Genomic DNA, 24,139 nt, shown 5'->3' with positions numbered 1-24,139 from the left:
CATTTCATTTTTTGTAATCTTCACCATCTTGCCAGGGCTACCACTAAACACTTCTTTCCCTACCCCATCACCCTCCAGTTTCTAAAGGGATCATATTGTCTGTTGTTTGCTCATATTCTTCATCCCCTCCCACTGATAAACCTCCTGGAACTTATCCCTGTAGGCAGTACAAATGCTACACCTATCCATTCACCTCCTCCCTTATGACCATTCAGGGCACCATACAGTCTTTCCAGGAGAGCATCATTTCACCTGCTGGTGTCCTCTACTGTATCTGGACCTTTCTGTGTGATTTGCTCTCTGCATCAGTGAGACCCAAAATAAAAATGGGGACCACTTTGTTGAATGCTTTCACTCCATCTGCGACAGGTAGGAGTTCCTGGTGGCCACTCATTTTAGTTCTACTTCCCATTCCCATTCCGACATGCTGTTCCATGGCCTCTTCACTGCCATGATGAGCCCTTTCACGGACTGAAGGAGCAACACCTCATATTTTGTCTGAGTTTCCTCCATCTTTATAGCATGAGCATTAATTTCTTTATCTTCCCTATCTCTTTTTTATACCGTGTTCTGGATCCCCATCCAGCCCTTCTCTTTTCATCACTTGCCTATCGCCTCCCTCTCATGCCTCTCCCAATTCCCTTTCTCCCATGATCCACTTTCCTATCAAATTCCTTTTTCTTCAGCTCTTTTTTCTTTTCCAACTGTCATCTCCCAGCTTCGAACTTCATCCCTCCTTTCCCACCTACCCCCTTTCCATACTATCTGATTCTAGCTTTGTCTGCCTTCCATACCAGTCCTGGTGAATGGTGGCAGCTTGAAATGTCATAGGTTTATTCCCCTCTGTAGATGCTACCTGACTTGTTGTATTCCTCCAGTATTTTGTGTGTATTACTGTGGATTCCCAGCGTCTGCAGAATGTCTTGTGCTTAAGTTTAGATGAGAAGCTTTGTTGACATGGACCAAATAGGTCAAAGGGCATGTTTCTGTTCCCCTGGCTATACTTATTATCTGAAAATTGCACCTTAAGTCATTTATTAAACTTTGACTTTATTATGGAAGGAAGATCATTGATGGGGCAATTCAAGGTGGATTAATGGAAAGACCTGTTCAATCAGAGATGTGTTGAGGTGGCACCATCTTCGCCCCTTACCTGTGCCAAATAAAGACCATCTGTAACAAAAAATGTAGTGTGCTGATTTGGTTAAATTTATATGCTGTGAGGTATTTCATCTTAGTCGTTTTCTGTAAAAGCAGCGTGTTCTGCTGGTAGAATGTTTTGGTTTCAGATCAAGATATGAAGACATGTTCAATTTAGGAATATTGTGTTCGCCAATCCAGATAGCGAGACCCGGAGAAGGTTCGAGAGAGAGCTGGGTAGAGGGAGATTTGTGAAAGATGGTGGTGGGGCTTGTGCTATTTTGGCAGGAGATTTAGAGAAGAGAAATTTGGGAAGAACCGATTCAATCCGATGAGAAGGCACTATTGCAAAAAGTGCTTTGCAAGATTAAGGCGTCGAAAATCGGAAGTTCTACTGTGATTGCTGATGAGAATTAAATGTTTTGAGCAACAGTATTCCCAGCTTTTGACTGCACCTTTAGACTGGTCAAACTTTAACGGGCCTTTTTTTTCTTTTCTTTCTCCTAATAGCTGTTTGATAAAACTGAAACTAACAAATTCACTTTGTTTATATTCTTATGCTGGCGTATGATTCGCCATTTCCTAGCCACCAGTAATTCTGTACGGACAGTATTTACACAGCTTTTTCTCAAATCAAGGTTTTGTTAATCAGTGTATCCCAACTTTCCTGTTTGGTTGAACCCCAAATCATACTGACACTAGATGTATATTGTTATAGAGGTGGCCTTCGCACCACTCAAATATCAACCACATACTGGGAAGCATTTGAAATCTAAAATTCTTTGCTATAAACTTCCTCACTTCACTGCACGATCTCAGAATCTCTGTAATTTGTGACTCTAATGAGAATTGATAAGTCATTAGCCACTTTGCTGCATTTGGTGAACAGGCTGTTTATCTTATCACACAATGCATGTGCTGCACATCTAGGGAACCAAACCTCATGCATTCTGCTAGTCTGGTGACACGATCACATAAATGAGTAACGTTGGGCTTACTCTAAAATTTAAGAAAGAGTTGAAAATTTGGATGTCAGTGAGTTTCAAAGTTTAGTAAGAAATTGTTTCAGAAATCTTCTTAGTATGTGCTATTAGTTCAACCACACTGAAACTTTGTGAACTGTGCAGTCAAATTGAAAGGAATATCAAAGAAAATGAATATTTCCCAAATACCAAAATATATTGCAGTGGTTTAACATTTTCATTAAATCTGTTTCTCTCGAACATCATGTGCCCCCAGATGATATTTGTTCTTGATCTGAAAAGTAATACACTGGAACGAATGAGCTTGTATTTCTGTACAAAGGTCCACTGGTCCCTGTGTGCTTTTTGCAGAAAATAAAGCACTCTTTGAAGTGTAGTCCGCAGTATAAAGTAGGAAATACACTAGTCAAGATTTTTGTGCTCAAGTTTCTGGACTGATTCAAGGTGTTAGAACAGAGATGAGAAAATTCCTGGGCTTGCTATATGGAGGAGCAAGACAGGTCCAATCAGTAGTGAAAAAAATAACCTGATGTCCTGCACATCCTCCTTATTGAACAAATGGACCATCAGAGCTCCTAAAAACGCTGCGAGGATATGCTGACATTGTTACCAACATTTATTTAAACATCGCTAATACAGATAATGTGATAACTATCACTTCAGCCATTGTGGGTGCTTGCTGAAAGTCGTTGTGTGATGATCTACATTTCTACAATGCTAACAGTTCAAGAAGATTGGGAGGATTTTTGGCAGATCCTGCGCTGGTGAACTGCACCACAACCAGTGTCTTGGTTGTCATCTGGTCAGTTTTTAGTGCCTTGCATTAAAAACATGTGGTACAATTAGAAATAGAAATAAAATGAACAATAAAATCGAGAACAGTACACATTAGAAGTAAAGCCATAATGTTATGAGCTCTGTTAGATATTTAATTTGGTGCAATTCCTGAAACAGATCAATTCACATCTGCGGAGAGAAAAACAAAATTAACTCTTCAGATCTATCACCTCTCCTCGATAAAGGAATTTCGGTCACGCTGCTTTCTTTGTCAGTGGATGGTAAGATAGAGAACAAAATATTACTGCTGAACAACATAATCTGGCTGCTGAAAAAGAAAGGATGCTTCAGCTACTTAGGGCATGGCTGAATAGCCTTAACAAGTCTCCGGTATAGCTGATGTTTTTGTTTTAGTGATGTGTAAATGTGAGGAGGCAACGGAAAGAGTTTAGAGATACTATGCATGACATTTCCATGGCCTGGATAAAAGCCGGAAATTGCAGGCGGCAGGGAGAAGTGAGGACTGGAAATTTAAATATCTGAGAAAGAGCAGGCCACAGTTGTTATGCTGATTATTCCTAGCGGTCATTTGGAGAATGATAACACCAATAAAAGAGTTATCAATATTGTAAAATTCACGGTTATAATCTGGCAATATTGTCCGATTTACGTTGAAGGAGAAGTAAATTCATGAAGACAGCTTCGTGCATTTGTGCGAAATGGTGGGAATTGCCCCTTTTATCGAAATAGACCCTAATTTCAGTAATTCGTACAATTTGACATTCAGTCGAATTGACTTTCTGGTCGTAAGGTTGGAGTCGTTTCTCAAATCAATGCGGTATGAAATATCAGTTGGCCGTTTCAGTCTGCAGAACACAGTGTTTAACGCCCTTCCAAAACGAGTTGCATGGAATTCACGTGCAGCTAGCGAGGTGTAGCTAACAATTGCCACAGTGTTGGGAAGCAGATAGTTATGACTGGAATTCGGTTCCCCTACCGGACGCCTCTAGCATGTCGAGATCCCTAATAGTCCGTGTTGGAACCTCTGTTGTTGATTATTTACATAAACAATTGATCTTATATGGAAGCCAAAGCAGATTTACTTCGGTCAGTTCGTGGTATAAACGCTTCGAATACCAATGCTTAAAGTACAGCTATATGCATTCCGTTTGCATACTCTAGACTTCTGACTTCAAAATGCAGCGTTGCAGCTCAGTTAGAGGAAGTGTGGTAAGGAATTCCGCTTCCCTTTTGTCCCACAAGTTATTCAAAGACAAGAAACCCCGACAGCTGAAAACATGGAGCTTGAAAATTTTTATGAAAATGTCAAAGAACATTTTGAATGCCAAAATGAAAGAGCGTGTGTCCAAGGAGAATCTTCGCAGCCAGGTAAATGCCAACGTGGCCTATTTCACGTGTTACTTCTAAATTACTGAGCAACAATTTAGCGACTTTTTCAGATCGAATAAAGGAAGTAAAAAGGACATTCGAGAGTATATGTTGTCGGTGGAAATCCTCAAAAGGCTGAATTCATTTAAATGGTAGAAGAGATTTAAATGATTTTTCTTCAGAGGGAATTTATACTAACATAACCTGAAACTGGCATGGATATCCCCAAGAACGTCAAGCGTTCTTCTCTTATGACCAATTATATGTGGAGAGATTGAGGTAAAACTGTTGAATGTGAAATTGAGTGAAGGGACACGTTGAAGTGCGAATGATATGAGAGGGTAGAATGCCATTTAATTTTGTATAAGGCTAGTCTGGGAGAATGCATTTACTACCCAAAGGTTCCAGTATATATATATTCCCTGCCCGGGGAGTTTTATCATCTTCCGCAACATTCTGAAGAAGAAGATGAATTGAAGAATAGCAAATCCTACTCCTTTGAATAAAATGCAGAGAAGGTGAAACAGTGAATCCGAGGATTACCAGCTGAAAGCTTTATTCGTAGAAAGATTATAGGAATGTTGAGATGATTCAGGAACAGAATTTAAGAAGTATTAGGCGAATCGGTCCATGGATTATGCTTCACCATTGGATCTTGGTTGGTTTATTTTCCCTCTCAATGCCATTCTCCTGCTACCTCAGATGCCATAACAGTTCAAGTGCTCATCAACCCCCGTTTTAAATAAACCCAAGGATTGCCTTCCACAGCTGTCTGTTGCAATTACTTCCACAGGTAGACCATCTCTAGGTAAAGATATTTCTCCTCCTCTCTGTTCTAAAGCGATCCTTAGATTTTAAGGTTGCATCCCCTGGTCTTACACGCTCCCAAAATTGAAAACATGCTCTTCTGGAAATATACAGAACATGCACCCGCTCTGTTCCCTGTGGAATTTTATGTCTAACATACGAAGGAGAACGAATTTTATAGTGTGAAGTTTGTTGTTGGACGGTCAAATTTCGGCTCTTCCCGTATCCAAATCAGGAAAGATTTGGATTCCACATCTTCCTCTCAGTGATGCTTTTCACTTAAATTTTGCAGAGAGCCGTGTCCAGCCAATGGAGCCTGCCAGAAGAAATATCTCTCTCAGGGTGATCTATACCCTCCTGGGTGTCTGCATCTTGCTGTCCGTTGTGGCTATCGTCACCGCAGTTATGCTGAGTAAGTTGCGCAACGATACAGTACTTTTTTACATTAGCTCCACAATGCGAATTATCAAAACTATATAAATGCACGTAATATCCAGGAGATATGAACAAAGTGGTTTCTATTACCACAGGAGTTAGTAAGAAGCAGCGACGTTGTTATAAGCCGAGGTTGATGTGTAAAGGGAGACTTTGGATTAAGTTCCACACAGCAATCAGATACTTTTTTTTTTCAAAGATCATTTATTTGCGCATCTTTTTACACTTTTATTTGCGGGTTTTTTCATTAGAAGACGACTGATATAATGTCATTGCAGTTCCAGTAGTTAAAGGCTCATTCGATCGAAATAATGTGGAAGAACTGCGGTTGTTGAAGCAGAAAATCGTGAGAGCATTCATAACTTGCAAGATCACCCCTACGGCCTGCACTGCTCCCCCATGCTGTTTTCCGTAGTGTGCGGTTAGATTTTGTCGAAAACCTAATGTGCTCAACAAATCCCTAAAAATAGGAGAGGAAATATCGCCTGAAAACAAGGAAGTGGTCTGACAAATTCCCAGAAGTTGCATAGCTGGAGGCCCCACACAGGCAACGTCGGAAAAGTTCAAAAATATCGTCAGCTCAGGATATGTGAGTGCTGATACATAGTCCCCACAGCCTTCATCTCTCCCTCTCTCTAAATGTGTGTCTGTCTGACCATCCATCTATCTGCGTTACTGCGCAAACTCTAAGCACTCGTGACATTTTATTTAAATTTTGTTCTAGATTTTTTTATACTGCGCTGTAGTGTCAATAGAAAATGGTAAATTTTAGATTTTCAAACAACCATTTTCAAAAAACAATTGAAAGCTACAGAGACTTCTTTGTATTTCATCAAAGTAATTAATATAATGCTTAAGGCTCCAGATTTCAAATCAAAACTTGATTACTTTGTCGGTATCTAGTACAGTGCATGATTGAAGAAAGATAACAATCATGTGCTAACAATCAAATACATGATGCGTTTCATGAAGTAAACTGATTAACTGAAACAGAAACCGGTATAGAAGGAATCAAACGGGCAGAAGTACAACCAAACGCGAAGCAAAAGGGTGTGGCAGAAGCGAAAGTTTAACCTTTAAATAATCAATTCTTACACCATTGCGACAAGACAAAAAGGTGGTCGTCCTGCATCAGCAAGTTTTCTTCCAAGCGTAAATTTCGCGGAAGAGGGAATTTCAAGATGTGCTGTCCAATTTCTGCTGAAGAAACACAAACAGACGGGCAATGATCAGGGCCAGAAAAGCCATAGACAGCCAATTTGTAAAGCGACAGATATGTTCACCAGCATGAGTGCTGGATTAAACACGCTTGCTGCGGAAGAATGAATATTATCTCGTATGTCAATGACTTTCAGTGGATACTACTAATAGACCTAAAAGAATATAAAATCATGTGAACATCAGAACTAGCTGATGTGTCCTGTACCGATGGACACAGGATTGGCTCGAAATCACAAATGAATGTGTATACGCGATTGTAATAAAGACAGAGAAAGTGAGTTCTCAGACATTGTAGAATTCGGCATTGAATCTGAAAGGCTATAGTTGCTAGTAGAGAGGAATAGTACGTTCTATTCCTCTTGTTTGTTTCAGGCCTTGTGAGGACAGTAATGTAGGCCAGCGACAGAGAAGTGAGAGTATAAATGATAACAGTGCATAGTAAGAAACCCTGGTTGCTTATGCGCAAAGAATGTCCCTGCTCTGCAAAGTAGATATTTAACAGATAATTTTCCTGCAGTAGGGAGACTACTGTGTGAACTCAAAAAGCATTAGGCTATGTTGGAAGACGTGCGATTGAATCAGTGCTTATCGTGGTAGGACTGCCTGGATTGCTCAATTGTGAGAAAGGAATAGGTAAGAGCGCAGGCACTGTATCTTCTGTGGTTATATTTTTAAAATGGTGCTAGAAAAGAGGGAGTGATTTATGGAGCAATACCAGTGTTAGGCAGGCAAAAAAAAAAAACACTCACATCGAAATACCGAAAGGCCACTAGGGAAGGATATGTGACTGGGGAATCTTATTCAAAGTGACACATATTACCATGGCTGATCTGTTAAAACTAGAAGGTCTGGCGCTGGAAAAATTAATCTCGCAAGAGAAAACGATATGAAAGGATATGCGTGGAATTAAATGAATTATGTTCAAGTTGTCTATCACAATGGTGGAATCAAGCCAGAATGAATCTTTGGAACTCTGTTTCAGTAACAGGAGAGCCATGCCTTTTAACTTTCCTGCCTTGCTACATTGACATATAGGACGATATAGTGACATATAAGACATTCTGATAGACTGATAGACAGAGGATATAGAGTGCAGGACACAGGAAACTGGGTGACATTCAAGAAGGGAAAGGGGTTAAACAGACAATGCAGAGTTCCCTGTGGTCATGCCCCACAGCTACAGGCATAACACATTGGATACTGTTGTGGGGGTGGGGGGGATGGTGTAGTGATGTTGACCTAGCAGTGGAAAATCACAGCCGTCCTGTCTCTGACATTGAGTCTGGCTCTGTGAATTAGAAGGGAAGTGGCGGGAAGAGACAAGCTGTGGTGATAGCGGATTCGTTAATTAGGTGAACAGAAAGGAGGATCTGTGGACGAGAACTAGATTTCTGGATGGTATGTTGTTTCCCGGGTGCCAAGGTGCATTCTTTAGTGAGTGAGTGAATAACCATCGTGTGACCTCGCTATCACGCATCAAACTTGTGAAATATCTGTCTCCCGATATAACTCTTAATCCCCTCAAACGTTGCACTCTATGTCAATACATGACCTCCTCTACGGTCAAGATGAAGCCACACACAGCTTGGAGGAACAACACCTCATATTCCGTCTGGTTAGCCTCCAACCTGATGGCATGAACATTAATTTCTCTAACTTCCGTTAACGCCTCTGCTCCCTTCTTAGCCCATCTCTTATTTATCTATCTATTTATTTATTTATGTATTTATTTACTTATTTATGTATTTATTTATTATTCCCCTTTTTTCTTTCTCTCCCTGTTCCTCTCACAATTACTCCTTGCCTACTCTCCATCTTCCTCTAGGCTACCCTCCCACGTTCTTTCTCCCTTGGCCTCCCGTCCCGTGATCCTCCCCCTCCCCCAGCTCTGTATTCATTTTGCCAATCGACTTTCAGCTTTTAGCTTCATCTCTCCCACTCCTGTCTTCTCCTATCAATTCTGGTCTCCCCATCCCCCTCCCACTTTCACATCTCTTACTACCTCTTCTTTCAGTTCCTCCTGACGAAGGGACTCGGCCCGAAACGTCGACAGTACATCTTCCTATAGATGTTGCCTGGCCTGCTGCTTTCCACCAGTATTTTGTGTGTGTTATTCTGTGTATTCTTATTCTTCTGAGATAAGAAACCTTCATGAATACGTTTTAGAACATTGAACGTAGAGCGTAGAAATCTACAGCACGTTACAGGCCTTCGGTCCATAATGTTATGCCGATCATGTACCCTACTCTAGGAACTGCCTAGAATTTCCCTACGGCATAGTCCTTTCTTAGCTCCATGTACCTCTCTAAGAGTCTCTTCAAAAAACCCTATTGTACCTGCCCCAACCTCTGTCACTGGCAGTCCATTCCACGTACGTAGCGCTATCTGTATGAAAAGCTTACCTCTGACTTCCGCTTTCTACCTACTTCCAAGCACCTTAAAACTGTGCCCCCTTGCATTTGCCATTTCAGCCCTGAAAAAAAAGCCTCTGGATATCCACACGATTAAAACCTCTTATCATCTTATACACCTCTATCACGTCACCCCTCATCCTCCGTCGCTCGAAGGAGAAAGGGCCAAGTTGCTCAAACTATTCTCATAAGGTATGCTCTCGAATCCAAGAAATATCCTTGTAAATCTCCTCTGCACTTTCTATTTAGTATCCACATCCTTCCTGTAATGAGGAGAACAGAACTGAATACAGTATTCCAAATGGAGTCAAATTAAGGCATTGTATAGCTTTAACAAGACCTCACTGCTCTTGAACACAATCCCACTTTTGAAGAAAGGGATCACACCTTAAGCCTTCTTTACAACATTGTCAAACTGCACAGCTCTGAGTGTCCTGTGGACATGGAATACAAGATCTCGCTGATCCTCAACACTGCCATGAGGCTTACCATTAATAGTATATTCAGTCCTCAAATTTGACCTAGTGAAAAGAAAAACTTCACACTAAACTGTGTTGAACTCCGTCTGCCACTTCTCAGCCCAGTTCTGCATCCTATCGATGTTCCACTGTAACCTCTAACAACCTTCCAGACTATCCACGACATCTCTCAATTTTGTGTCATCAGCAAACTTACTAACCCAACCCTCTACCTCCTCACTCTAGTCATTTATAAAAATCACAAAGAGGAGAAGTCCAGGAAAAAATCTCTGCCAAAGACCACTGGTCACCATCATCTATACAAATTCGAACCATCTGCAACCATTCTTTGCCATCTGTGGGATAGGAAATTCTGGATTCACAAAGCAAGGTCTCCTTGCCTCATTATTTTTTGAATCACCTTGCATGCGAAACTTTATGAAATGTCTTATTGAAATCCGTATATACGACATCAACTGTTCTACCTTCATCAATATGTTTTGTTACATCCTCAAAGAATTTAATCAGTTTGTAAAGGCATGACCTGCACTTGACAAAACCATGCTAACTATGCCTAATCAGATTGTATCCCTACAAATGCTCATACTTCCTGCTTCTCGTGATCTTCTCCAACAACATGCACACCACTAAAGTAAGACTCACTGGTCTATAATTTCCGGGGTTATCTCTACACCGTTTCCTAATCAAAGGAACAACATTTGCAACATTGCAGTCCTATGGTACTTCTCCTGTCCCTATTGATAATGTGAAGATAATCGGCAGAGGCTTAGTCATCTGCTCTGGCGCTCCCGCAGTAGCCTGGTGTGTATCTCGTCCGGTCCTCGCGATTTATCTAACTTAATAGCTTTCAGAAGCTCCAGCACATCTACATTCTTAATGTGTATACCCTCAAGAGGTTCAGCCCGCTGTAAGTCATCCACACAATTGTGAAAGTCCTTTTCACTGGTCAATATTGAAGCAAAATATTAATTAAGTAAATCTGCTATCTCCCCTGGCTCCACGTACACTTTTCCACACATTTAGTCAACTTTAGTCCTATTCTCACAAGGCTCACCCTTTTGCTCTTCACATACTTGTAGAATGCCCTGGGGTTTTCCTTAATCCGACTTGCAAAGGCCTTGTCGTGGCTGCTTCAGGCTCTCCAAATTCCATCCCTGAGCTCCTACCTGAGAGTTTCTGGAAGTCTTAACAGTCCCTAGTTTTTTTGAACGTTTTCGTAAGCTTTTCTTTTCTTCTTTCTAGATTTTGTACTCCTTTTGTACACCGTGGTTCTTTTACCCGATCCCTGCCTCAATGGAACATTTGCCACCTTTCTACCGGGCATTTCCCTGAGAACATCTGCTCCCAGTTTATTTTCCGAAGCTCCTGCCCTTACCACAATGCAATGCTTTCCCAAATTCTCTGCTCCTGTCCCTCTCCAGCGCCACAGTAAAGGAAATAGTGATCACTACGTCAAAAATGCTCTCCCACATAGAGAAATAACATCTGAACAGATTCATTTCCCAAGACCAGATCAAGTACACCTTATCATCTATTCGGTCAGGAAACATTCTTGAACACATCTAACAAACTCCACCTCACCTGTACCCATTGCTCTGAGGCAATGTCAGTCAATATTAGGAGAGTTAAAATGTCCCAGCACAGCAATCCTATTATTATTGCACCTTTCCGGAATCTGCCTCCCTATTTGTTGCTTGCTGTCTCTGTTATTCTTGGGGGGCTATAGAAACACAGAATAGAGTACTTGCTCCCTTAATGTTTCTGACGTCCACACACAATGACTCAATAGACAATCACTCCATGACCCTCTCCTTTACGGCAGCCCTGATGCTATCCCTGATTAATAATGGATCACCCCTGTTGCCGGCCCGATGTTGACATGTAGTAATATCTCTGGCTGCTCACCACCCCTAGAAGAATAGTCTGCAACCGCTCAGAGACATCTTGGAGCCTAGCACCCGGGGAACTATCTTGGTGTCTCTTTTGCGGCTGGAGAATCTCTTATCTGTCCACCTAAGTATTCAGTTCCCAATGACTATTGCTCCATCTGACTTCACTCTCCCTTTCGGAGGCTCAGAGCTGACATCAGGGCTATTAGTCTGCCTTGCCCAGATAGGGCATCCCACTCAGCACGATCCAGCGGAGTATACTTTGCTGATGGGAATGGCCACAACGCGATCCGGCACTGACTTCGTTCTCCCAGTACATTTCTCCGTGTTTACTCATCTATTCCATTGTTCGTAGAATCTCAAGTACTGAGGAGAGGGCGTACAGGAGTGAGATATGCCAACTGCTGCAATGGTGCCGCGGGAACAACCGGGACATATACCAATCCTTACAGAGAGATCAGAAATAGAGAGTGAGCAGTTTCAAGTTCCTAGCTATCAATCTCTGAGGATCCAACCTGGTCCCACGATATTGATGTAGTCATAAGGAAGGCAAGACAGCGGCTATACTTTATTAGGAGTTTGAAGAGATTTAGCATCTCAACAAATACACTCAAAAATTTATATAGTTGTAGCGTGGAGAGCATTCTGACAGGATGCATTACTATCTGGTATGAAGAGGCTACTGCACAGGACCGAAAGAAACTGCAGAAGGTTGTAAAACTAGTCAGCTCCATCTTGGGCACTAGCCTACAAAGTAGTCAGGACATCATTAGGGAGCGGTGTCTCAGAAAGGCAGCGTCCATTATTAGAGACCTCCAGCACCAAGGGTATGCTCTTTTCTCAATGTTGCCATCAGGTAGGAGATGCAGAAGCCTGAAGGCAAACTCTCAGTGACTCAGGAACAGCTTCTTTTCCTCTGCCATCCGATTCCAAAATGGACATTGAAGCTTTGGACACTACCTCATTTCCTTAAGATACAGTATTTCTGTTTTTGCACATTTTAAAATATTTTTTCAATATACGGAATTGATTTTCTTATTTATGTATTATTATGTTTTATTTTATTATTATTATTATTATTATTTTCTGTGCTAGATTATGTATTGCTTTGAACTGCTGATGCCCAGTTAACAAATTTCACGTCACATGCCGGTGATGATAAACCTGATTCTGATTCTGATTCTGAATTCTGCACTCCGTGTGTAACCACCTGCACAACAATCGTATCTATGAATTTTTCTGCCTTCTGGATGATCCTAAGTTCATCCACTTCCAGCTCCAGCACCTTAATGCGGCCCTTCATGAGCTGGACTTGGCTGGACATCCCGCAGGTGTAGTCATCCGGGAGACTATCAGGTTCAATGAATTCCCATATCCTACATGTGGAACATTCTGCTTCCATATCTGCCATCATGCCTGCACAGTACAATGGGTAACGAAAACCAAGTTTTCAAACCTGTTTCATTCCCTGAGCCTCTTGAGTCAAAGACTGACGCTCCTACTTTCAGCATTGAGCTACTACCAAGAATAGCCGCCCCGCTTGCCCGTTCTGTACTTTTATTGAAATCGCGGTACTGTGCACCCGCCGCTGATTGGACCTCCAAAAAGTCGGAACGTCCGCGAATCCTTGAACATCAAATTTCAGATTGACAGCCAATATTGGAAATCCCAGGAAATATCAAAGTGAATTTGCTGTTTATAGCCTAACGATTTTAATTTTCTTTCCTGCCGTCAACAGTATTACAAATTGAGGTAACTCAGGCGATTGGGGTGATCGGAGGTATGATAATTCATGGTATAACAGAATTTAGTGCGATTAATGTGGGTGATTAATTTCATTTCCAGAATGGGAGCAGAAGCCATTGACTTCCTTTAGTAATGCAGAAAACTTCTTCAGAGACTGTGCGCCCACTTTCAGTTGGTGGGCACTGCAATTGCATTTAGTGTTATGAACTTCAAATAATTCCTGTCTTTAAACCGAGCGAAACAGAATGAGAGAAGTAAAATCTACTTCCTCTTACACACATCCTATTGCGAAAGAAAATGAACTTTAGACCATGAGAATAGAACATAGAGATATCTTACGTTTTAGTTTCTCGGAACAATGTTGGAAAAGTTTACGAGCTGACCAAAGTTGATTTGTGGTGAACTCTGTATGGCATAATTTCCCTTCTTAGAATGGATCCAACATTCACCATTCTTTATGAAAATACTGCTTTCTAAAGATGTGAAATATTCTAACAACAGCTGAGCTCTCCCATTCACTTTGGTGTACTGTGAGTACATTCAGTATGCCCCATGTTGTACGGAGTTCAGTAAAAAGTCAATATGTTTTGCTTCGAAATGCAGGGAATTGTCTGTATTATTTTGTGTGCCGCAGCTTCAAAGTTTTGACAGACTTCAACTATAAAAGTAAATGAGCATGACCATGTTGATTTATTGTATGTCTGAGAAAGAAGAATAATGCTGGAGGTCAGCAGTGCAATCCGGCCAACTCCCATCTGAAAAGCACCAACCAATTGAAACATAATTACAAGATACACGCCGTGCCACTTGCAAAAAATATCTCAGTATTGGATAAGTGTAATCAATGACAATCCTACTCCAAAAGTTACAGATAGTGAGTTCCACGTCATGCAACTGAGACTCCTCATGAATTTCTGTACTTAGGCAACTTGTCTCTCTGTTTTCTCTACTCCACACAAAAACATCTCTAATCCTCCGACGGAACATTTTGCAGGCCTGCAATCGGCAAGTGAACCCTCTCTAAACTATGTCCATTTCTACATATGTTGCATGCGAAATTAGTGACCTGAGATACACGCTAATCCAAATCAATGGCAGCCTAACGCTCTCCATCTAGGGCAACGTTCAAACTCTTATATTGTTTACCCACCTAATACGGCCAAAAGTTTTGGGCGTGATCAAGAGAAATGAAGTTCATACTTGTACTTATTTCCATTGTCTTCAAGAAGTGTTCATGGTACTATCTCTGGGAACAAAAATCTTATTGTCCTTGAATAACCTGTGATGCGCAATAAAGAAACTGGCCGACTGTTATCTTCCTCTGCAAGATATGTTATTATCCAAATTTATATGCAAAGCATGATAATGCGGGGATTCAGCAACTATGACAAGCTATGTAAGAGTATCTGGATGACGATGTGATTTTGTTTCCAACAATATAATTTTAAATCATCAGACAGTCTTTGCAGTGCCGACCCATTTGCCTTTGTTTTTGGCAGATTAGTCTTCGTAAATAAGAGCATTGAATAAAGAAAATTGGATGTTACGTTGAACTTGTATAAGAGATGGCTGAGGCTTATGTTTGAGCATTGTGTGCAGTTTGGGTCACTTGCCTACAGAAAAAATATAAATACATTTGAAAGAGGAAAGAGAAAATTAACAAAGAATTTTCCGTTTCTGCAGGACTCGAGTTGTATGGAAAAAATATCAGGTTAGGAACCTTAGTTCTTGTAACGTTGAAGATTGAGGAGAAATTTGTAAAAAGTACACAAAATCAAGAGAAGTACAAATATGGTAACTATAAGCAGATCTTTTCCACTGTGGTTGGGTGGGAGTACAACTAGATGTAATGGGTTAAGCATGAAAGGTGAAAATTTTAAAGGGAGCATGAGGGGAAACCTTTTCACTCAGAGCGCCGTAAGACCATAAAACATTTCAGCAGAATTAGGCTATTCAGCCCATTCAACTTTTCTTAAACTTTTCGATGATTTTAAGTTCCCTGGCCCCCACCGCTTTATTTTCACCATGGAAGTCCAGTCCTTATATACTTCCATCCCCCATCAGGAAGGTCTTAAAGCTCTACGCTTCTTTTTGGATTCCAGACCTAATCAGTTCCCCTCTACCACCACTCTGCTCCGTCTAGCGGAATTAGTCCTTACTGTTAATAATTTCTCCTTTGGCTCCTCCCACTTCCTCCAAACTAAAGGTGTAGCTATGGGCACCCTTATGGGTCCTAGCTATGCCTACTTTTTTGTTGGGTTTGTGGAACAATCTATGTTCCGTGCCTATTCTGGTATCTGTTCCCCACTTTTCCTTCGCTGCATCGATGACTGCATTGGCGCTGCTTCCTGCACGCATGCAGAACTCGTTGACTTTATTAACTTTGCCTCCAACTTTCACCCTGCCCTCAAGTTTACCTGGTCCATTTCCGACACCTCCCTCCCCTTTCTAGATCTTTCTGTCTCTGTCTCTGGAGACAGCTTATCCACTGATGTCTACTATAAGCCTACTGACTCTCACAGCTATCTGGACTATTCTTCTTCTCACCCTGTCTCTTGCAAAAACGCCATCCCCTTCTCCCAATTCCTCCGTCTCCGCCGCATCTGCTGTCAGGATGAGGCTTTTCATTCTAGGACGAGGGAGATGTCTTCCTTTTTTAAAGAAAGGGGCTTCCCTTCCTCCACTATCAACTCTGCTCTTAAACGCATCTCCCCCATTTCACGTACATCTGCTCTCACTCCATCCTCTCGACACCCCACTAGGAATAGGGTTCCCCTGGTCCTCACCTACCACCCCACCAACCTCCGGGTCCAACATATTATTCTCTGTAACTTCCGCCACCTCCAACGGGATCCCACCACTAAGCACATCTTTCCCTCACCCCCTCTCACTGCATTCCGCAGGGATCGCTCCCTACACAACTCCCTTGTCCATTCGTCCCCCCCATCCCTCCCCACTGATCTCCCTCCTGGCACTTATCCGTGTAAGCGGAACAAGTGCTACACATGCCCTTACACTTCCTCCCTTACCACCATTCAGGGCCCCAAACAGTCCTTCCAGGTGAGGCAACACTTCACCTGTGAGTCGACTGGGGTGATATACTGCGTCCGGTGCTCCCGATGTGGCCTTTTATATATTGCCGAGACCCGACGCAGACTGAGAGACCGCTCTGCTGAACATCTACGCTCTGTCTGCCAGAAAAAGCAGGATCTCCCAGTGGCCACACATTTTAATTCCACATCCCATTCCCATTCTGACATGTCCATCCACGGCTTCCTCTACTGCAAAGATGAAGCCACACTCAGGTTGGAGGAACAACACCTCATATTCTGTCTGGGTAGCCTCCAACCTGATGGCATGAACATCGACTTCTCTAACTTCCGCTAAGGCCCCACCTCCCCCTCGTACCCCATCTGTTACTCATTTTTATGCACACATTCTTTCTCTCACTCTCCTTTTTCTCCCTCTGTCCCTCTGAATATACCTATTGCCCATCCTCTGGGACCCCCCCCCCCCTTGTCTTTCTTCCCGGACCTCCTGTCCCATGATCCTCTCGTATCCCCTTTTGCCTATCACCTGTCCAGCTCTTGGCTCTATCCCTCCCCCTCCTGTCTTCTCCTATCATTTTGGATCTCCCCCTCCCCCTCCAACTTTCAAATCCCTTACTCACTCTTCCTTCAGTTAGTCCTGACGAAGGGTCTCGGCCTGAAATGTCGACTGCACCTCTTCCTACAGATGCTGCCTGGCCTGCTGCGTTCACCAGCAACTTTGATATGTGTTGCATTAGTACATAGATGGTTGGGTTACGGAGGGATACAGTCCAAGTGCAGATTGATGGGATTAGGCAGATCACATGGTTCGGCACGGACTAGATGGACTGAAGTGTCATTTTCGGCGCTGTGCTTTGCTATGACTCTGATTTACTTGCGATTTAAAGCTACAGTGTATAGATACTTTTCACTCAGTGTGTTGAATCTTCAGAATTCTCTACTTCAGAGAGAAGTGCAAGAACCATCAAATCGTTTTTATGCAAATACATAAATTATTGCAAGATAGGGAAAACTTGGGCTATGAGAAATGGCGAAAGTGGATTTGAGACCTGGTGCAGGTCAGCTCTACTCTGTTGAACGGCGGTGAAAATATAAACGATTAAGTAGAATCTCTTGTTTCTACATCCTTATGTTGTAAGGTTTTCATGGTCATAACTTCTGTCAAATACACGTTGATCCGCTTGACTTGTACACGAGTTGGTCATGGTGACACAGGGCTTTTGAGTCCCTGAATTATTCCAAGCAGGGCCATCTGCCACACCGAATCTCACCACTAATGTTCTCTCCTCACTGAGAATGGCTTCAGATAATTTCCTCTCAGCTCAGGGGATTAGCAGAGACGGTCCTCATAGGTTGTCTAGGATTACTGTTTCCAACCCATTGCTGAGCTGTTCCGTCCCAGTCAAACTGTCAGTATCATGTTCCAGGCAACTAGTGGAACACAGGTTGCCACCAGACCCTCCATACTTGTACAGGTGCATCTGGAAAAAAGTTGGCTATTGGAAACTACGGCGCACCATTATCTCCAAGTCTACATAAATGATTGTAGACCTCAGTAAGGTCCGGTTGACCACTCTCTACAATATATTAACGGCCCGCCCTGGATAGAGCCAGGAACATCAAGTTTCATGCCGTACACTTCACCGACAATCTCACCTAGTCTTCAACACTAACTCTTTAGTCAAGAGAACACATTGGCGCCTCCACATTTTGAAGACACTATGACAAGCGAGGATCCCACTGCCACATTTTCACCACATTTACATTGCGCCGTCAAGTGTCCTGACCAGCTGTAGCATGCATCTGATCGCAAGAACTTGCAAAGGATAGTGAGGACTGCTGAAAACACATCAGGTTGTTCGTGGTATATATCAGAACCGCAGCATGTGAATTACATCCAACATTGTCACAGGCCCCTTATATCCTTCCCACATTCTTTTTCACTTCCCGCCATCAGGCAGAACATATGATAGCATAGGAACGATGACTGTCAGGTTGTTAGAAGTGTTGTTCCCTTCAGTCACACAGCACACGTACACCCTGTCTGACTGGCTTACCATCACACACCCCAAAACTCCTCTCACCACAATACCAGACTCTCAGAAATACTCTCATCATACAGTGGTCAGATTTATTTTTCATTGCTGTTCTTTCACATAGAGTATTTACTATTGCTTGTTTTACGCTAATAATATTGGTAACATTAAACCTTCTTACATAAACATGTACCTTGTACTGCATAACAACCTGTTAATATTCAGGCCATGCCACTCTACATTTCTCAGAGTATTATTTTGTAACTCTATTGCTGTGTCGTTTCAAAATGTGCAATTTGTGATTATTCAGTACGTAATATGCTTGCAGTTTGGCCCCAGAGAAATGATGTTTCTTTGAGCTGCGTACATGTGTATGATTGACTGACAATTAGGAACTTGAACTAGAACTTACGAGGCCATATTGGTGGAGCTGTGAAACAGGACAGTTATAACCACATTAATGGGGTTGTATTATAGACCCAATAGTCAGCGAGAATTGGAGGAACAAATCTGCAGAGAGATAGCAGACAACTACAGGAAATATAAAGTTGGGATAGTAGGGGATTTTAATTTTCCACATCTTGATTGGGGCTCCCATACTGTTAAAGGTCTAGACGGGTTAGAGTTCTTTTTGTAAAATGTGTTCAAGAAAGTTTTCTAAATCAATATACATAGTTGACAACTGGAGAGAATGCCATAATTGATCTGCTATTAGGAAACGGGTTAGGATAGGTGACGGAAATGTGTGTAGGGGAACATTTTGGTTCCAGTGATCATAACGCCATTAGATTTAACTTGATCATGGATAAAGATAGATCTGGTCCTCGGGTTAAAGTTCGAAACTGGAAAAAAAAGGGCCAGATTTAAAGAAATGTGAAAGGATCTAAAAAGCGTGGATTGGGACAGGTTTTGTTCTGGCAAGGCTGTGATTGGTAAGCGAGAGGCCTTCAAAGGAGAAATTTTGAGAACACAGAGTTTGTACGTTCCTATCAGGATTAAAGGCAAATTGAATAAGAACAAAGAACCTTGGTTCTCAAGGGATATTGGAACTCTGATAAAGAAGAAGAGAGAGAGGTATGACATGTATAGGAAACAGGGATTACAAAACGTGCTTCAGGAGTATGAAAAGTGCAAGAGATACTTAAGAAAGAAATCATAAGGGCTAAAAGAAGACATAATGTTACTTTGGCAGTCAAGGTGAAGGATAATCCAAAGAGCTTCTACAGGTACATTAAGAGCAAAAGGATAGTAAGGAATAAAGTTGGTTCTTTTGGAGATTAGAATGGTCGGCTATGTATGGAATCAAAACAAATGGGTGAGTCTTAAATGGGGTTTTGCGTCTGTATTTACTAAGGAAACTGGCATGGAGTCTATGGAAACAAGTAGTGAGCTCATGGAACCTATACAAATTGAAGAGGAGGAGGTGCTTGCTATCTTGAGGCAAATCAGAGTAGATAAATCCCCAGCACCTGACAGGGTATTCTCATGCACCTTGAAGGAGACTAGTTTTGAAATTGAAGGGACCCTGGCAGATATATTTAAAATGTCGGTATCTACGGGTGAGGTGCTGGAGGATTGGAGGATAGCTCATGTTGTTCCTTTGTTTAAAAAAGCTCAGAAAGTATTCCGGGAAATTATAGGCCGGTAAATTTAACATCAGTAGTAGGTAAATTATTGGAAGGAGAACTGAGAGATAGGAGCTACAAGTATTTAGATAGACAGTGACTTATTAGGGTTAGTCAACATGGCTTTGTGCGTGGTAGGTCATGTTTAACAAATCTATTAGAGTTTTTCGAGGAGGTTACCAGGAAAATGGATGTAAGGAAGGCAGTGGATGTTGTCTATATGGACTTGAGTAAGGCCTTTGACAAGGTCCCGCATGGGAGGTTAGTTAGGAAGATTCAGTCGCTAGGTATACATGTAGAGGTAGTAAATTGGATTAGACATTGGCTCAATGGAAGAAGCCAGAGAGTGGTATTAGAGAATTGCTTCTCTGAGTGGAGGCCTGTGACTACTGGTGTGCCACAGGGATCAGTGCTGGGTCCGTTGTCATTTGTCATCTATATCAACGGATGATAATGTGGTAAACTGGACCAGCAAATTTGCTGATGATACAAAGATTGGAGGAGTAGTGGTACCGTGAGGAAGGTTTTCAAAGCTTGCAGAGGGATTTAAGCTGGCAGCTGGAAAAATGGGCTGAAAAACATGGCAGATGGAGTTTAATACAGACAAGTGTGAGGTATTGCACTTTGGAAGGACAAACCAAGGTAGAACATACAAGCTAAATGGCAGGGCTCTGTAGAATGCAGTAGAACAGAGGGATCTGGGAATACAGATACAAAATTCCCTAAAAGTGGCGTCACAGTTAGACAGGGTCATAAAGAGAGCTTTTGGTACATTCGCCTTTATAAATAAAAGTATTGAGTATAAGAGTTGGAATGTTATGGTCAGGTTGTATAAGACATTCGTGAGGCCGAATTTGGAGTATTGTGTGTAGTTTTGGTCACCTAATTACAGGAAGGATATTAATAAAGTTGAAAGAGTGCACAGAAGGTTTACAAGGACGTTGCCGGGACTTCAGAAACTCAGTTACAGAGAAAGGTTGAATAGGTTAGGACTTTATTCCCTGGAGCGTAGAAGAATGAGGGGAGATTTGATAGAGGTATATAAAATTATGATGGGAATAGATAGAGTGAACGCAAGCAGGCTTTTTCCGCTCAGGTTAAGGGAGAAAAAAAAAACAGAGGACATGGGTTAAGGGTGAAGGGGGAAAAGTTTAAAGGGAACCTTGGGGGGGGGGGCTTCTTCACACAGAGAGTGGTGGGAGTGTGGAATGAGCTGCCAGATGAAGTGGTAAATGCGGGCTCACTTTTAACATTTCACAAAAACTTGGACAGGTACATGGATGAGAGGAGTATGGAGGGTTATGGTCCAGCTGCAGGTCACTGGGACTAGGCATAAAAATGGTTCGGCACAGCCAAGAAGGGCCAAAAGGCCTGTTTCTGTGCTGTATTGTTCTACGGTTCTATAGTTTAAGATTGACTCCTGTCGGAAGCTTCTACCGCTGGTAGTGTTTTCTGATGTTTTTGCTGACGTGGCTCTCTTTTGTATTCTCTCCATTTTATTTAATTGAAATCATAATGTATGATAGCGTTTTAGGTGTCTTTGTGTGCTATAGTTAGGTCTTTTCTAATTTACGTTTAAGTTGCAATTGTCTATGGATATTTCCATTTAATTCTCCTCGAAACATTACAGCTGTCCAATTAAGTGTCTTTGGACCGTTGTCTCTTATCAGAATGGTTATCGTTAAGCTGGTTAAGAGTCCGGGTTTTCATGAGCTGGGCACGAATTTCTTCATACCCGGAAGTGCATTTAAAGGTGCAGTACCAACCCCTCAGGGTTTTCTCAATGGTCGCACTTCTGGCCTAATGAAATTCTGGCCGAGTTATTCCTAGTTACTGCGAGATATCCAATGCATTGTACGTTCTATTGTTTTATTTTGTCAGTTTTGTGAATCAAATACATAGTTTTGTTTCACCCTTTCGGGTCTCTATAAGCCGGCACTTAGGTCTGAAGATGCAGGGTGAAAATACCACCGAATGGCTCCTTGCTGCAGTAGGATTCCACATTTGGTCAGCTCTAGTATAGCAAGGTGCGGCAGGCGATCGGCACGCACTGATGCTGCAAGAGCTGGCTGCGTCCTTCAAGACCTTTCCAGAGATCCTTGGAACAAGGCAGTCAGATACACCCCCGATTGGGCTAGGCGGTGTCTTAAGGTCGCCGAGCATACCCAATCAAGAGCGCTTTACTGGGACCTCAGGTTCTTACCCTGGACCTAACACAATTGTCCCCGGTCTTCCAACTGCTCCCTTTCTCGTTGGCCACTGAATGGACTAAGGTGGCATTCATAATCTCCGTCCTGTCGAGTAAGTCTCTGCTATTGCCTACGGCACTATCGGGGAGAGAATATTGGAATGTTCGTCAGAGCTATAAGGTGGGTCTTCTAATAGGCCCTCGGGGGGGAGGGGAGTGGTATCAGCCGACTGGCAGATTTCTCCGTATGTGACAGGGACCGATTGAGTTCCGGGCACCGGCACTTGAGAGTGGGTGGAATGGAGAAACGCTCGTCGCGGTGTTCTACACTTGTCTGCATGAAATGCTCGAGAATGAACTGGTGGCCATTGAAACAGGTTAGGACCTCGATCGACTGATTCACGTAGCTATCCCACATGATGTTCTGATGCCGCAGGGAGCGTCGCGCTGAGCTCCCCAGATGTGGTGCTGCCTATCCCCTTCCTTGATCTGTATTTTCTACACGTGCAAGTAACTTACGTCACGCGTCGCCACACGCAACCGAGCAGGCCATACCGCTGACCAGTTCCCATCTGATCTTTACTGTGCGGGAAAGGAGAGAGAGGTAAACTCCGGGTCTGCAGGTATTTTTTTGGCCTAATCTTAGCCCAGCAGATGGCAATCCAAATCTTCAAGTTAGATCATCCTTTTACAGCCAAGCTCTTGTTGTGAGAACACTTGAGCTAGGAAAGGTGTGCCAGATTTGACACTAAGATTGAAGGCATTGTGGATGGCGAGGTAGACTTTCAAAGCTTGCAGAGGGATCAGGACCAGCTGGTAAAATGGTCTAGAAAATGGCAGGTGGAATTTGATGCAGACAAGTGTGAGGTGTTGCATGTTGGAAGGACAAATCAAGGTAAGACATACACAGTAAATGGTAGGGCATTGAGGATTGCGGAGGAACAAAAGGATCTAGGAGTTCAGATACATAATTCCCTGAAAGTGGTGTCACAGGTGGGCAAGTTGGTAAAGACGGCTTTTGGCATCCTGGCATTCATAAATCAAAGTATTGAGTATAGGAGTTGGGATGTAATGGAGAGGTTGTGTAAGACATTGGTGAGAGCCAAATTTGGAATATTGTGTACAGTTCTGGTCACCTAACTATATGAAAGATGAGATTAGATTAGATTATGAGAACACTCAGTCCTCGTTTATTGTCATTTAGAAATGCATACATGCATTAAGAAATGATACAATGTTTCTCCGGAGTGATATCACAGAAAACAAGACAGACCAAAGACTAACACTGACAAAACCACATGATTATAACATATAGTTACAGCAGTGTAAAGCAATACCATAATTTGAGAAAGAACAGACTATAGGCACAGTAAAAAAAAAGTCTTAAAGTCTCGAGTCGATCGACTCCCGAGTCCCCAATAGCGGCGGCAAAAGGGAAAACTCTCTACCATAAACCTCCAGGCACCGTCAACCTGCTGATACTTTGGAAGCAGCCGACCCCAGCCGACTGTGAGTTCAACCGGCAGAAAACTCCGAGCTTCCGAGCAGCCTCTCCGATACAGTCTCCCGAGCGCCATCCTCTGCCGAGCGTATTTAACGTCGCCCCGGCCGCTGAAACACGCAAAGCAGAGGATTTCGGGGCCTTCAGCTCCAGAGATTCCGGTGACCACACAGTAGCAGCGGTAGCAAAGCAGACATTTCTCACGTCTGTCTCCATCAAATCAGGATTGTGCACGGTCCCCTACTTGACAAATAACAGATATCATCACCGAGGTGGCCGCGCGCGCTGCCGTCGCGCCGCTATCTTCTCCCCCCTATCGGGAGGATATCAGTCAGATTGAAAGTGTTCAGAGAAGATTTACTAGGATATTGCCGGGTCTTCAGAAGCCGAGTTACAGGGAAAGATTGAATAGGTTAGGACTTTATTCCTTGGTGCGTAGAAGAATGAGGGGAGATTTGATAG

At 42.6% G+C, this 24,139-nt stretch overlaps 1 protein-coding gene across 3 annotated transcripts in view; it reads left to right on the top strand.

Annotated features, from left to right (window-relative positions):
* The first annotated feature begins 4,173 nt into the window (after window positions 1–4,173).
* LOC140191161 (CD209 antigen-like protein C) overlaps window positions 4,174–24,139 on the top strand; it is a 58,873-nt gene continuing 38,907 nt past the window's right edge. For all 3 annotated transcript variants that reach the window (XM_072248294.1, XM_072248293.1, XM_072248292.1), the window contains exons 1-2: window positions 4,174–4,289; window positions 5,389–5,508. In XM_072248294.1, the coding sequence (XP_072104395.1) occupies window positions 4,199–4,289; window positions 5,389–5,508 (211 nt within the window). In that variant the 5' untranslated portion in view covers window positions 4,174–4,198. The remainder of the gene's footprint in view (window positions 4,290–5,388; window positions 5,509–24,139) is intronic.

The sequence above is a fragment of the Mobula birostris genome, chromosome 32 (assembly GCF_030028105.1).
Source record: "Mobula birostris isolate sMobBir1 chromosome 32, sMobBir1.hap1, whole genome shotgun sequence".
NCBI classification, from domain to species: domain Eukaryota; kingdom Metazoa; phylum Chordata; class Chondrichthyes; order Myliobatiformes; family Myliobatidae; genus Mobula; species Mobula birostris.
The sequence above is the reverse complement of the archived record's forward strand: the minus strand, read 5'-3'. Positions and strand labels throughout refer to the sequence as shown.